This window comes from Labrus bergylta, chromosome 15 (assembly GCF_963930695.1).
Source record: "Labrus bergylta chromosome 15, fLabBer1.1, whole genome shotgun sequence".
Taxonomy (NCBI): Eukaryota; Metazoa; Chordata; class Actinopteri; order Labriformes; family Labridae; genus Labrus; species Labrus bergylta.
Genome location: NC_089209.1, coordinates 11,967,263 through 11,982,017, shown reverse-complemented (window position 1 = coordinate 11,982,017; position 14,755 = coordinate 11,967,263). Strand labels below are relative to the sequence as shown.

Sequence of the window (14,755 nt, the reverse complement as noted above, 5' to 3'; positions counted from 1 at the left end):
TGAAATACAATATCATACGATGCAAAACGATATGCCATGCCATGCACTTTATCAACCCACTAGGACAATGTGTCTGAAGGTGACTGAAGTGTACCAAAGAGCAAGAAAAGTTATACATAATGATAAGGATACAATGAAATCTACTTTGAAACTTTAACTGCCCACTATCTTATCCAACAGTTTCAAAAACAATTTCTATCGCAAGAAATCCCAAATATTCTTTATTTAAACACCCGAACTAACTTTACAATCTGTGACCTTGTCATGTGTCACACACCTGTCAGAAGTTCCTACCTCTGAGTTTGAGCCCATACTCTGCCATCTTTAACTGTAAGCCTCCACAACACTCAACCAAAAGAAGCAAAAAAAAAAAAAAAAGGCAACCCCAAAAAAAAAAAAGACAGTCCAAGAGTTTCAGCAGCACAAGACAGAGTGAGACATTCCTGCCTCCTCTCTCTTCTTCTTCTGTTCCTCTGTCGCTCCTTGACCAGCAAGGGAGGAAGAGATCAGAAGAATGCTGCAGCAGAAAGCGAGAGAGAGAGAGAGAGAGAGGGGAGGGAAAAATGGGACGCTGTCAATGAGAGGGAAACAGATTGGCGGCAGAGCAGAACAGGACAGGGCAAGCCGAGGGTGGGGAGCCAGAATGCATCGCAGGATGGAGGGTGAACGCAGATAAACACAGAAGAAACACTGTTGGGCACCAGTGCTGCGTGCAACAGGACGACTGAATGCATGTGCCGTGAGAAGAAGGGGAGGAAAAAAAAAAAAAAAAAAGAGACAAAGCAGGGCCTATCAGGCAAAAGATCAGCGCACAAATACAGACACAACAGAGGAGGCTTTAACTTCGTGATCTTCATTTACTGGAAATCTACACATCCCAAAGTTTGGGACGCAAACCATCATCAGTTACACTCCCACATATGTATATATAAACACTACACTTACAGAAAGACTTTTGGGGAATCTCATACACAGGAGAAAAGATAATATCAGTGATTCTATATGCTGTCAAAGTATGAGAGATGAGCTCAACAATGCGGAAAGTTTTGCTCTTGACTCTCGGCTTACTGAGACGTTCTGTCAGGTGTGTGTGTAGCATTAAGGAATTCTCAAAAGGCCTGAACTTTGGCAAGAAAAGCTAGAAAATAATGTGTTATTACCAAAACATACAACATTATTTTACTATCACACAGCATTTTGTATTAAATAAACACCCAATGGAGCGCCAGCAGCCTAGTGGTTAGAGAGTCTGCTCCATGTACGGAGGCCAGGGTCCTCAAAGTGGGCGGCCGGGGTCTCGAATCTGACCAGCGGCTCCTTTCCTGCGTATCCTTTCCCACTCTCTCTCTCTCTCCACAGTTTCTGATTCTATATCCACTCCCGTCTCTAAAATAAAGGCATTAAAGGCCCCCAATAGTTGTGTTGCTAACAGTTATATTAAATCCAAGTCAAAGCGGGGTTTTTTTTTGTCTGTGTATTTCAATTAAAGACAAGGCAAGTGTTGATCCTCAAAAAAGATAGAGATTTTGATGTCTGACAAGGCAGAGGCAGCAGAAATGTATTAGCAGGGGAGTACCAAAATGTGATACACCTTAGTAGAGCAGTATTAAGTTTAGTGAAGCTTCATTGATTCTCAAAACAAGTCCAATTTTTTTTTAAATAAATTCCCAACATGCAAAGGTTCCAGAGGTCCAGTTTGTGTTTTGATTCAACCAGTTTAGATCACAGCGTTTGACTCTTCCACTCAAATGCAACAGCATACTCTGAGACAGGAAGCGCATAGGACTACAGCATAAACACAAATAACACAGGCCTACAAAACAGGCAGAACCATCAAGGACACAAGATATCGCTTTTCATACAACATCACAACACATTCAACGGTAATACTTGTACCATAAGACGTTTTTGTATCGCCACGTATTCTTGACTGTACAGCTGTTTTTGTGAGCCACGCAGAGATGCTAAATATACCACTCAATATCTACACTAGCTGTGCATTGAGATGCTAACAACCCCCACAATGCAGCTGCTTCTTGTAGCAAAGCAACAATATAGAAAATCAAGTCACAAAGTGAAAGGATGTCATGCATAAAATTAAAACCTGGTTTTCAACTGCAGGTGTTTTGAGTTCGTGTGGTCTACCAAACAGACGGAAGCTGTTAAAGTTCGGTTTAACAGCCCCTTAAACTAGTTGTGGTTTCTCACACTTTATGTTTAGTCAATAAACCGCTTAAGTCTATATTTAATGTTGTTTATAACTTGAGGATATATCTATAAACCCATATTGGACACTAGAACTCCAGATTTGCTCGTCCACTTACCTAGATAGAGAAAATGTTCAGGCTTTCCCTTCCTCCTGAAAAAGCTTCTCTTCCTCCAAGACTTCCACTTACTCATATTCATGACGGCAAGCAATCTTTGCACAGACAAAACAGAGGAAAAAGAGGCAGAAAAGAAACAACAACAAATCCGGAAGAGGAAGACAAGCTGGTAGTGATGGCAGCAGCGGAGGAAGAGCGAGAAAGAGGAAGTGGAGGTGCGAGAGCGTTTATCGAGTCTGTTTGTTTGGGGGGTGCTGGTGGGGCTTAGCTGTGAGATGTGACATCACGCACACACACACTCAACAGGATGGTGTGAAAAAGTGAGTGACAAGAACAGGGAGTGCCTGTAACTCATCTATTTAAAAAAGAAAAGAACGTGACAGGTGACGTAGATATTTGTGTTTGTAACTGACAGCTGATTCCCGCTGAAAAACACAAAGTAGTGACGGGGGACAGCCGGCTCATGTTGCAGTAAGTGACAACACAAGGTTACAATCCTGATCCAAAGTGACCTGAACGCTAAAACATCCCGCTGATACTCTGGGCTACAACCGCCACTTGCTTTGCTAATGTTTACATGAAAGTGAAACCTTTAAATATTTAAGAAATGCAAAACTGAGACATTGCTCCTGACATTTACCACAGGTCTGTGAGCTGGGGAGCAGAGGCCTGAGTCCATTTGCTCATTGACATATTAAGTCAATGAGGGGCAACTGAATAAACAACTCTATTCCCACAGAGAGCGAGAGAGTAGAGTGGGAGGAGGAAAGAGGGAAACACAGAGAGAGAAAGTTAATTGTCCTGTCTTTTGTTTTCTCTTTTCCTCTTTCACCACAGAGAGGAAGTCGAAGGGGGAAAAACTGCCCGGTACCCCCCCTCATGAGCAACTTCCAGAGTCAGACTGAATTAAATCCTCAACGCTCCACAGAGAGTAGCAAGCAGCTGGTCTGGGGTAAGGTCAGGCCGGCCTTGGCAGTGACTTAAGGAATCAGAGACCAAAAAAGGGACTTTCCGCTGGGCTGAATCAGTCATGACCTCAGAGACAGGCGTCCCCCCCCCCCCACCCCCTCTGTCATTTGGTCCGCATCCTAGAGCATCCATCACCAAGCGTCTTGAGTAAAGGACTGCACGTGGAGATACACTGGAATAAACATCTGACTGATGCTTGAAAGAAATGAATAAATGTTTTATTTTCATGCCTTTGCATCAAACATTTACTGAATCCTTCATCTCATTCTGAGCTGCAGGGGGCTTTTTTTGTTTTTCAAGATTTATTTTTGTGCCTTTATTGGAGAGACAGGACAGTGGATAGAGTTGGAAATTGGGGTGAGAGAGAGAGAGAGTGGGGAATTACATGAGTGAAAGGAGCCACTAGTTGTGAATCCTGGTTGCCCTCCTCGAGGATCACAGGCCTCTGTACATGGGGCGTGCGAAACCAACCACTCTGTGCACAGACTCTTGCAGGGAGCTTTTTAAACTCATGTAATTGTGTTGGTTTGTTTATAGGTCATTTTTACTGTTGGATTAATAAAATAAAAAAAGTAATGTCACACTGCTTCATAAAAATGAAATGAATTAGGCTGAGGTGCATGATTTGCTTTATGATGTGTCGTTCACAAATGATACGCCCAGTGTAAAAAAGGCTTTAACAGGACGCCTACTCTTTGGGAAAAAGTTCAAATGCAAAAGATTTCTATATTATAACAAAATGGCAATTTGCTGTCCAGCAAATTATCCAAGATCTAAACTGAAAAACGACAACGTTTGGATCCTTAAGTCTCCTAATAATTAAATAATATTCAGTCAAGGCGAGTCACACACCCACGTCTTCTGGTCGTATACCCATCCTCCACTAAGAGACAATCTTTTCCCCCCCAAAAGAAAACTTTGGCTGCACTGTCGCTCTTTGATGTGCGATACCCTGCAGAGATTTGAAATAGTACAACTACCTTTTTTGGTGTTTCCTAATTCTGATTGTCAACTCTGATGTTAGTATGAGATCCCTACCAATCAGGAAACAGAATGAGTCACAACCTTTACACAAACTTCTGTTTTGTTGGTTTCTACAAATTTGGTAGTTCCTCTGTTTATACAGGGTATCTCATCTTCGAGGATTATGTTTTAATGATTATTATCTAAACACAGCAGCTAATAAGGACCTTTAATGCAGGATGTGTTGAAAGCCAACATTAATAAAGTGTTGATGATATTTTTATTTATTTATTCCTTTAAAAATACTTCATAGCCCAATCATAGTTATGTTTCTCTCTCGCAAATACACACATGCAGAGCGCATGAGTCAGTGGTCTGATCATCATCTCAGAGAGAAAGATGGAAAATATAAATCTCCCACAATGCCGCAGGCTTCCTCCACCCATGGAAAAAGCAGACACTAATTTCTAACTCCTAAAAATGTCTTTGTAGGGGCATCACATCTAGCTACAAAGCCCTTGGTTCATCACCATATAGACTGTATGAAAGATGGACATAGTCTCAGTGACGTCACACATTGGTTTCTGTTTTTAAGCACAGCAACGGGAGTCAGTCACCATATCAAAAATGCTGACTTTCGCAGTGACTGTGACTTCGACTTTGCCACGTGTCACCCATCACCCTCTTCTCCCAATGTTTCCTATCCTGCGTCTCTTCAGTTTCTTTATCCATTAAAGGCAAAAATGGCCTAAAAAAAAAAAAAAAAAAAATGCTGTCTCAGGCTAACTCTTGGCCAGCCAATCAACATGCAAAGAGGTGGAGCTGAGGCGGTTACTTAGCTCCTCGCAAACAGCTCACCTGTCAGTCAGAACAGCGACGACCCTAATTACGCAGAACTCTTAATATAACCCTTAATATAATAAAAATGGATGAGTCATGAAAATAATTCACCCACGTACAGTGTGCACAATATAGAGATGAGCTTTTGGGTTTACTTCTCCTGTCGAAATGGGCATTTTAAAATAGGTGTTAAAGGGACATTTCCTAGAAGGACTTCAATCTCTTCAAGTCATTTACTCTGTGGTGAAACACCACTGTAGCTTTGGAGGGTTAATCTTCACTCTCCAACTGCCTCAGCTTGTTTTTTTTGTTTTAGCAAATCCTGTCATGCGAGAGGTCAGAAGGTAGATTGAGCAACATGGGTTTTTTGGCCTAATGAGCAGGGAGAAGGAGGAAGAAAGAGGGGATTTAAACTGGTAAAGGGCCAGCTCTGGGAGAGGGAGATCCACAGACAGAAAGAGGAGACCAGTTGTATGTGTGCAATGACCACAGAAGCCGTGAAGACTGATCATTTTCTGCCATTTCCAGCCTTCTCTAAGAGTTTAAATGTCATCTGGACTGGGTGCGGCAACTGCGCGCATTCACATCAGACCAAAGAGGCAAAAAGTCCCACAGACAACCGCACCCAAGGGGGATGTTTTGGCCAGGGCTCCCGTTCCCAAATTTCCAGGCAGGATTTTTGGAGAGCTTGAAGCTTCCTCCCACTTCCCGGGCAGCTACCAGAAGCTAACACGAGTGTCCACTCCTTTCTAAATATATTGCCGTGAAGACACATCCAGCAGCGTTCCCTGTGGAGACTTTGCTCAAAAATCAAAATAAACACATGAGCAGGACTCTCACTGACCATAGAAGTGAAGCTGTAACACCAGGGGCAGAGAAAAAAGACACAGATTCAGGTCATGACATCTCAGATTGAAGGGGCGGCCACAGTGAAAGCTTCTTTGTTTGATTTCTAGTTCCATGCTTCCCACACATGCCCATGCACACCCATTATTATGTATTTGCATAACCCTGCATACCAGCGACAGTGGGAAAAAGCTTGTGCGCTGTCACATTTTGGTGCAAACATCGCTTTTTAATAGTAGTTTTGAACGAGTTAGCCCATCTTTTTTTCACACGAGTAAACATTTCCAAACAGAAACAGCACCAAGAGGCCGAGGCTAGAATCCCAGATCCATGACATGTAGCAGAGCCAGTATGGTGACAAATCTCAAGAGAAAACTTCTTTTCCACACCCTTGTGACGCTCCACACCCTGCATTTGGTGACAACCGCATTCCTGTTCCCTTATTAGACAAAACAATTCATGACACTATAACTGCCTGTCACACCCACAGATAATGTGTGTGCAGATTGTTCCTTTTTTGTGGCTCAACAGGTACATAATCAACAAAAAGGGACGCATCTTCAAAGCAGAATTCCCTCAAGTGAAAAATCTATTGTGTGATGTTCGGGACAGCTGTTGTTAAACCTCAGTAATAAATTGAAAGAAGCACACTGAATAGAAAGATAGGGAAAATCATTGTGCAAGGAGGAGAAAAGTATAACAGAAAAAAAGGTGAGGAAGATGGAGAAGAACTAGAGCAGGTCAGGTAACTAGATCTTTATGACAGTGAGGCTCTCAGGTGACAAATAAACAGAGAGGGAAAATGGGGTCAGGTGAGCATCCATTATTGTGTAACGGTTGTTTAACAACAGCCTGTAACCCTGTGGATGATATTTGACCTTTCACATTAGTCTGCACTGTGGAATGGGCAGGGGGGAGGGGACGTGCGCTAGAAAGAGAGGTAAATGAAGCTTCAGGGGGTTAAAGGGTAAACCAAGCAGAACTCTGTCCCAAAAAAAAAAAAAAAAAGGTGCTTGTAAGCTCTCCGTAACATCTGTTTGAGTCCGTTTTGAACTTCTTTGCAAAAACCAGACGAACATCTGGTTCTCAACTGAGTTAAGCCCATTAGGTCAATTTTAGGGCTCCAGGTACTTTTAACTTTCACTACAAACTGTCTCCACGATTCAATGTTAGATTTACTGGTTAACCTTTCAGTCAATTATCGTGAAAATGCCCATCAAACATTCTGCCCATCAAACATTCTGCTTTGTTTGCTCAAAATTCATATTTAGCCCAAATGAAGATTTTAGAAAGTTTAAAAACAGAAAGTTGACGCTAGGTGGCCCACTTGGAGGGCTATAGCCTCCTAACTTATCGCTCCCAATGACTAATAGTTTTAACTGAGGGTGTGATACGATACAATACCAGGGGTAGGAATAAAGACATTCTGATATCTTAAGCAACAATATTTGCTATTTTGACTTTCTACAATGACAAGGGTCATGACAGCTTTCATTGTAAAAGATAAACCACTAAAAACATCAAATCTAGTATAAAAAGAGTAAAAATCCAATTTTTCTCCAATCCCACATCCAACACCATAGCTCTACTTTTGTACAACACAAAGAAATTACATTTCCCCGACTCCGTGACAAAGAATGTGAATTTGAGAATCAATACAGCATCACAACATTGTTTCAACATTGTGTTTTCAGTTCCATTAACAGAAAAATACTGAAAAGCTCATTCCTCCCAAGCTGATCTTCCAGCATGGACTCGAGGTCATTTGATTAAGAGGGTAAGCCATATTTGACATACTGTATGTTCTAATGTTTGAACTCGTCAATGTAGGTCATTCTTTTAGCTGGCGTTAAACAGTTCTGCCCTGCTGCCCTCTTTCCACTATGCCTTGCTGGACATGCTCAAACTCTCTCTGGTCCACTGCTAAATTGCATAACAACCTAACACACTGGAAAACATGACCAACCGCGCCCCCCCCGCCTCAACCCCCTGAAGAGACATGAGTGTGCATATGTCTGTGAACTGGACAGGCTGTCTGGCTGGGTAATCTCCATTATGGGACACCACACACACACACACACACACACACACACAAGTAACAATGACAGAAGATGTTGGAGATTTGTGTGTGTGTGTTGTTTTGATGATACACTCTATTGTATAAATTCTCCTAGCATTCAAACACGCCCCTATGGCTGCCTGCATGACCATATGAACAAGTGTGCTAATGTTTCTCCTCCCAGCTGTGTAAACATCCTTCCACCTGCCCCCCCCCCCAAAAAAAAATACAACACACACACACACACTCACAGAGAGAGAGAGAGAGAGAGAGAGAGAGAGAGAGAGAGAGTCGCCTGCTTGTCAATCACCTCTCAAAGTCTATGTTTGAGCCCCATGCAGACTACAAAACTCTTATTATCTCACCAAATAACTCCCTGCCTAATTTTCTGCTTTTCTGCTGACACCAGACACCGCAGCAGACAGCTCTGTTAAGCTGTCACAGGATGAGGGTTAATAATCGGTCTGCATCGTTTACAAAAGAGCTCAGGTAGCACGTTAAGATGCTTTGATTTTTAAAGCCATAATGACTGTGATGACAGAAAGAAGAGCAGGTACAGGAGCGGTTTGTGGGTGAGGTTGGAGCAAAGCATATCACACGTGTCCTGGTGAAAAATAGAAAATTCCCATCTAGAAGTGTGCAGATGTTTCCCCTTATTTGACCTCGGGTTTAGGTATTCTCTGGACTGTAAAGTAAAAGCACTTAATTTAAGCCATATTTCTGCCCACAGACAAGACACATTCCACAGAAAATCCGTCGATAAGTGAAGATAAGAAAGCACAAGTCTGAAAGAAACAGTCTCCAGGTTAGACACCCTAGTGTGTTCTAGTGTGCAGCTAAGCTACGTGCTAAATTTTCCCCTCTCTGCCATAAAAGAAAACATAACTTTTAGGGGTTGCTGTGGAAACCAGAATCTTTGTAAGAAACGCATTGTGGTCTGAACACCAGCGTTGTAAATTACAAACTCCATCGGCACAGAGGAATTCCTGGCAAAGAGGCGGCCAGCATTGCGAGGCGGGGCGGCTGCTGGAAGCTGGCACACGGAAAAGGATGGACAGATCTAAACACTTATTATATTAATTAATACTAATGATTATTGCTTGTTTTATGTATGAAGTAGAAATAAAGAGTAAAGGTAGTGATACAGCAAGGGGTATGGGCAAGGATGTGAACCCCCTCCCCCCCAAAAAACAAAAACCTTTGTTTTTCTCATGCCAATATAAGCCTTTTCCCTCTAGCACTTTGCCATTGTTGATTGTTGTATAATTGTTCCTCAAAAGCACTGCCTAGAATTGAGGCTTTGATTGATACAGAGAATTCCTCCGATAAAAGTGTGATGTAGTGACTTCTTACAGCTTCATACAGATGCCAATGTACAGTGTGCATGTTGGCTCAGTACACTGAAGGAAATCTCCACTTAAAACAAGCTAAAAACGTCAGAACAAGCTCACGTTACGCGAGCAGCAGCGCAGTCGAAGCCTATCGTGACAGCCCGTTTCTGCCGATAAGAATCAAAGAAGCCCATCATGAAATGAATTTTATATAATCTGACTTAATGTTTATGGAAAACTAGGTGATCATATTTGATGGAAATACAACAAATGCTCATGTTTTGCTACTTTTGACTAATGCTACACTCCCCACTAGCACTGTATGCTGCTGTTAGCTAATGTTACGTGATAATTTACCTGAAAACATATTTTTTTTCTATGATGCCAGCAGCAGCCATTATAGATTTAGTTGCCATTGAGGGACTATAAAGAATATGGCACCATGTGGGATGATGGTATATGTTATTATATATGAGGAACTCACTAAGATTGCTTTTCTTCGCAGAAAAAGTGCTGTTACTAATCTCAGCCATCGTCACGTCTTTGCACATTCACAATGATTACGCCATGGCGTAATATTGGCGTCCCAGTATCTGTGTTCACATTGCGTTTGGGGCGTTCAGGAAGCACGGCACAGCAAGAGCTCCACATAGAAACAGTGTCAGTGTACGCGCACACACACAGCGCTGCCCTCCCCTGCTGGCTCTGCTGATCCTGTCTCGCCTCTGTAACGCCTCCGTTACTACCGCTAAAGACGGTACAGAGTGGGGATCACTCCTTGTCGCCTCTGCGACATTCAGATTGAAGGAGAAACATCACAGGGATATAATAGATATCACGGTTTGAAACGGCAGTCTGAATTGGGCTACAAATACACAACACCGCATATCAGAGTCATTTCTGTGGTAAAGCAGATTTCTGTATTGCAACAATACTAATCACTAAAACAAAGACGTCTTATGCCAAGAACTGTCTGCCTTTGGATAAATCCTGCTCTAACTTTTACAGTTACAGTACACCGAATGGTTAATACTGCATGTTTTTTTTTTTGATTTATTGATCTATTGGAGTATGTTCAACATATAATTTATGAACATGAAGGCACATGTTTGCTTGCATTCTTCTTTACTTCCTTCTGCCACTGGTTTTTATTCACAGCAGCAGCAAGACTTGCAAGTTGAAATCATTACCGATGTGTATTCAAGACCGCTTGAAGTATTTCTCCAACAATTTACAATAAGAATCCTTTTAGAATCATTTACCACTACTCTGAATTCATATATTCCTGAATGCATACTGTAGAATTCTTTTTTTGAGAGCATCACAACAGAGTACTGTAGGTCAAGAAAATGACACCTTGTCCAAGTGTAAAAAAAAAACAAAAAAAAAACACATGTGCTTTGTGGTATTGGCCTTAAACTGCTGCAAAACTTAGAGGCTTTGATTGATTTGTCTTTTTATGGCTTCATCAATCTCTTAAATTCAAACAAATATGCAAACACAGCACATGATTATTGTCACTTAAGGTTAAATCCTTTTCAAAAGCAGGTAATTATGCTAATACAACACAAGAAGCCAGATTTCCATACGTTGTGCTGATCCTGAGTGTTTACTCGTAGCTCAACTAGAGCACTCCTGCTGCCTGAGCAACAACATGTTTGCGTCTCTCTCTCTCTCTCTCTCTCTCTCTCTCTTTGAGGGTGGCGTCTACAAAAGATTAACCTATGGAATGATCCACAGAGAAAGGGATCACAGGGTGCGGCTCTCTCAACCCATCCCTGCATTCTTGTCTTCCCTCACCACTCCTGCCATTGGTCACCTTCTCTGTGACTTTCTCTTTCTCTTTGCAAACGTGTTACAAGCAACAATCTCCTGTTCTCTGTTGTGCCTTTGGTTGCTTTGCTTTTTTTTTTTTTTTTCTAATGTACCCTCTCTTCTCCTGCCTCCATGGGAACTGCAGGTTAACCATGCACAACAGCATTTCTGGCTCTGTCCAAGAGTTTCCTTTCAGTAAACGCTCGGATGCGAGAACAACAAAACGCTCTCTCTGCAGTGATAAGAAACTGGCATCGCACACAAGGTAGCACACAAGACAAACTCGAAATGATTAAGAAACATACCAGATCGCCACTTGATGATGTCGTTGAACTCTTCATTCGCTCCTCCCTCTGCAGTGTCACCTTTTGAAGCCATTGTACCCGATGAATTAAATCCTTTTGTCAGCTGTGCAACTCACTAACAGACCTGTAAGTAAAAAAAGGAAGGAAAAAAAAATCACATTTAATTGCACTGTGGCTTACTAAAATGGCAAATATTTAGACTTAACTGAAGCTTCTTTCATCTTTAATGTGACTTAAAGTACCGGAAATCATCTCAAAAGGACGGCCAGACAGCCAAAGTGTCACATGAGGTCTCGCTAAACATTGACACAAGGTCACAGTGTGCAGGAAGACGTAGCACTTCATGAGGAAACACCGAAGGTTGTTAAAACTACTAACAGCTGCTTGGGACTTAGGCAACATGTCCACTGAACAGTGCTGAGGAGGAAACAAACTTGTTAACACATTGGCTTTAGGCTGACAATCAGGACACTGATTTGTGTTAAATGACTCCTGTGATAGTCACTGATGCTGTCGGTAAAATTTAGACAATACCTTTTGTCCTATTCAATGCTTTATCTCATGTTCACCTTGTGCTTTGTTTATTAAGTACTTCCACTGGAACTGCAAGGAAGTTAAATATGAATATCTTCCAAGTTTCTTTTTGGTCCCAGCCCCCCCCCCCGGAAGATTCAATGAAGACGCTGCCAATGATTTGAGAGGTGTTCGTTGGCATTTTGTAGGACAGCAGAGCATGGCACGCAGCGGGGTCAGGTAAGGTCATTTTGGTGAATTAAGTCAAAGTTTTCAGAAGCAAACATAACCATTAAAAAAAAAAAAAAAAAAGAGCATCTTCTCTGGAATAGGATTTTATGAGCGATAAGAGTTTCCTCTTGAGGATACGAGCAATAACATCCTTATGTCACAGATGTGTTTTATGTTTCATTATGTGGTAATATTTGGAAATGTCGCTGTGATGTTTTCTCAACTTGTAGAGCTTGAAAAATAAAATACAATCTCTCAGAATCTCCTGTTGAGTTCACTTGGCTCTGCGGCTTTTTCAGGAGTCTTTTTTTTTGCAGCTTCGGCTGTTAAGTGTAGGGATAACGCTTTTGTGACTATGGTCTGTTTTAATTTATGGTATCCTATCATTACCTTCTGGGGCATGCTCACTCCCAGAAATAGACCTGCTTTTACCATGAAAGGGCTTTTTACGTGCTGTTTTATCAGCACAGTGGTGCATGGTGAGTTCACAGTTCTTAAGAGGAATGATGCAAGATCCAAAAATAACATCTGTAAACTCAAGCTAAAGAAAAAGACAGCCCCCAAATCTGTTTGACTTGATCTCTTTACAATTTCGGTTCCTCTCTTGTGTTAAGAGGAGTAAGTCTTGACAAGTAAGGCAACTGAAAGAAGACAGAAATCTGTGTGGCTGTCATTTCAGCATTTGCACAAGTGGAGTTCAAGCACATTTAATAAGGGTTAGTCAATTAAATTACAAGCATTTTTTTTTTTTTTTTTTAAGCACACACTTTTTTAGACTTTAAATCTAGTGCAGCCTCGGTGTAGTTAATGTTTTATCTCTTGGATATGACTGAGGTATTTAAAGCTTGCTGACTTTTCATCCAAGCAGGAAAGTCTGGTTAATGCACACCTAGAGCCAGCTGTGGGCAGGTTAACAAAGTCGGCTACAGCTACAAGTTTGAAGGCTTCTTTCACCATTTAAACCACTTTTTTTTTTTTTTTAAAGGTTACACCACCCAGCTGTCTGACTTTGAACTTCAAAATGAAAAAGTTGCATTCCGCTGATACAATGAAAAGTTAACATTTACATGTCCCGGGGTTTGAAACACACACTTTACCTCTGCTGTCACCGTGGGATCAGGGGGGACGTGCTCCCTCAAAACAAGTCCCAAAAGCGTGCAAGCGTGTGGGTATTCAAATACAAGGAAACATGTATTCAAAAGTCAAACAAGTAAAAGTAAATCCAATTAGTTTACGGCATTTTTCTTCGAGGTACAAACCACTCTTCTTAACAAACTAAAGAGACTCGTCCTCCAGCGCATCCAGTCTCCCAAATGTGCTACTAAAAAAGAAAGAAAAAAAAGCCTGAAAAAAACGCCTTTTTGCAACACAGGACAAAGAACAAGCACCGGTAGTCCTTCAAGCACACGGCCGGTTGTCTCTCACGGAAACGGAGAGATGGTTATTACATTTCACGAGTGAAACACCGGAGTGCCGTGAACTCAGGTCCCACAACTTTGTTCCTGTTGCTTACTTCACTACCTTCTCTCCCCCTGGCTGCTGACGCCGACGTCAAGCCGGACGCAGTTAGCTGAAGTGAAATCAGGAAATGCTAAAACTGGGTCTGCGTCCTTCAAAGTAAAAGTTTTTTTTTTTTTTTAAATACGATGAAACTGAGGCAACAACTTGCAAAGTCACTGCTTGAAATTGCTCTACCTTTCTTTGACTTAAAGAATTAATCGTCCTTATAATAATAATAATAATAATAATAATAGTAATAATAATAGTAATAATAATAGTAATAATAATAATAATAATAAATTAGATTTATATAGCGCTTTTCTAAATACTCAAAGACGCTTTGACAGGAAACAACAAAAAAGAAAACTAAGCAAAAACTAAGAGAACAATACAAAATAGAAATAGTGTCAAGGGAAGAGGATGAGAGTCAGTGGTTGTAGGCGGTGATGAAAAGATTAGTTTTTAGGGATTTCTTGTAGGAAAAAAATATAGGTTCTTATAAGTTCATAATAAGTTCCGGCTTACCAAAAAATGACCTTTATTTGACTTGTACTGCAGGACTTGAATATAAATCATCTCAATAGATGTTGACATTTGTTGCCGATGCACACTACTCTTCCTTTGTGTCATTATTAAAAGAGTCTTGTCGTAAATTACAATTACTTTTCCAGCTTTTATTTTGTTGGTTCTTACCGGAAACACAGTGTTTGCCCTAGGTGACTTGACACGGGTCTTGAGTTTTTTTTTTTCTTTTCCCCCTCTGGCTATAAAAGTTTTCCTGACACTGAGATGGAAACATGGCGCGGTGGGCGTCACGTGACGTAACACCAGCAAAACCAGTGATTCCCACTGGAAAACAGAGCTTTACAAGAATAGTGTGGAATAACAACTGGAATGTTTACTGGGCCAAAGGTATAACAGTTTCCACTAAAAGGCACGAAGGAGACTACTTATACAAAGCCATGTGATCTAAGAATTTTGCTCTGTAATGTAATATAGGACACCACACATTATTGTATTCAGTAGAATAATAAAAAGCCATATATAGATATAAATAGA

General features: G+C 41.2%; 1 protein-coding gene across 8 annotated transcripts in view; it reads right to left on the bottom strand.

The window, feature by feature from the left end:
* Nucleotides 1–13,694, bottom strand: part of utrn (utrophin) — a 180,616-nt gene extending 166,922 nt beyond the window's left edge. For 4 of the 8 annotated variants that reach the window (XM_065963754.1, XM_065963757.1, XM_065963755.1 and 1 more), the window contains exon 1: nt 2,325–2,453. In XM_065963754.1, the coding sequence (XP_065819826.1) occupies nt 2,325–2,406 (82 nt within the window). In that variant the 5' untranslated portion in view covers nt 2,407–2,453. Of the gene's footprint in view, nt 1–2,324; nt 2,458–11,452; nt 11,918–13,293 lie in introns of those variants that run through there. The other 4 variants (XM_020632857.3, XM_065963756.1, XM_065963760.1 and 1 more) reach the window with 4 other exon arrangements.
* Nucleotides 13,695–14,755: the final 1,061 nt, after the last annotated feature.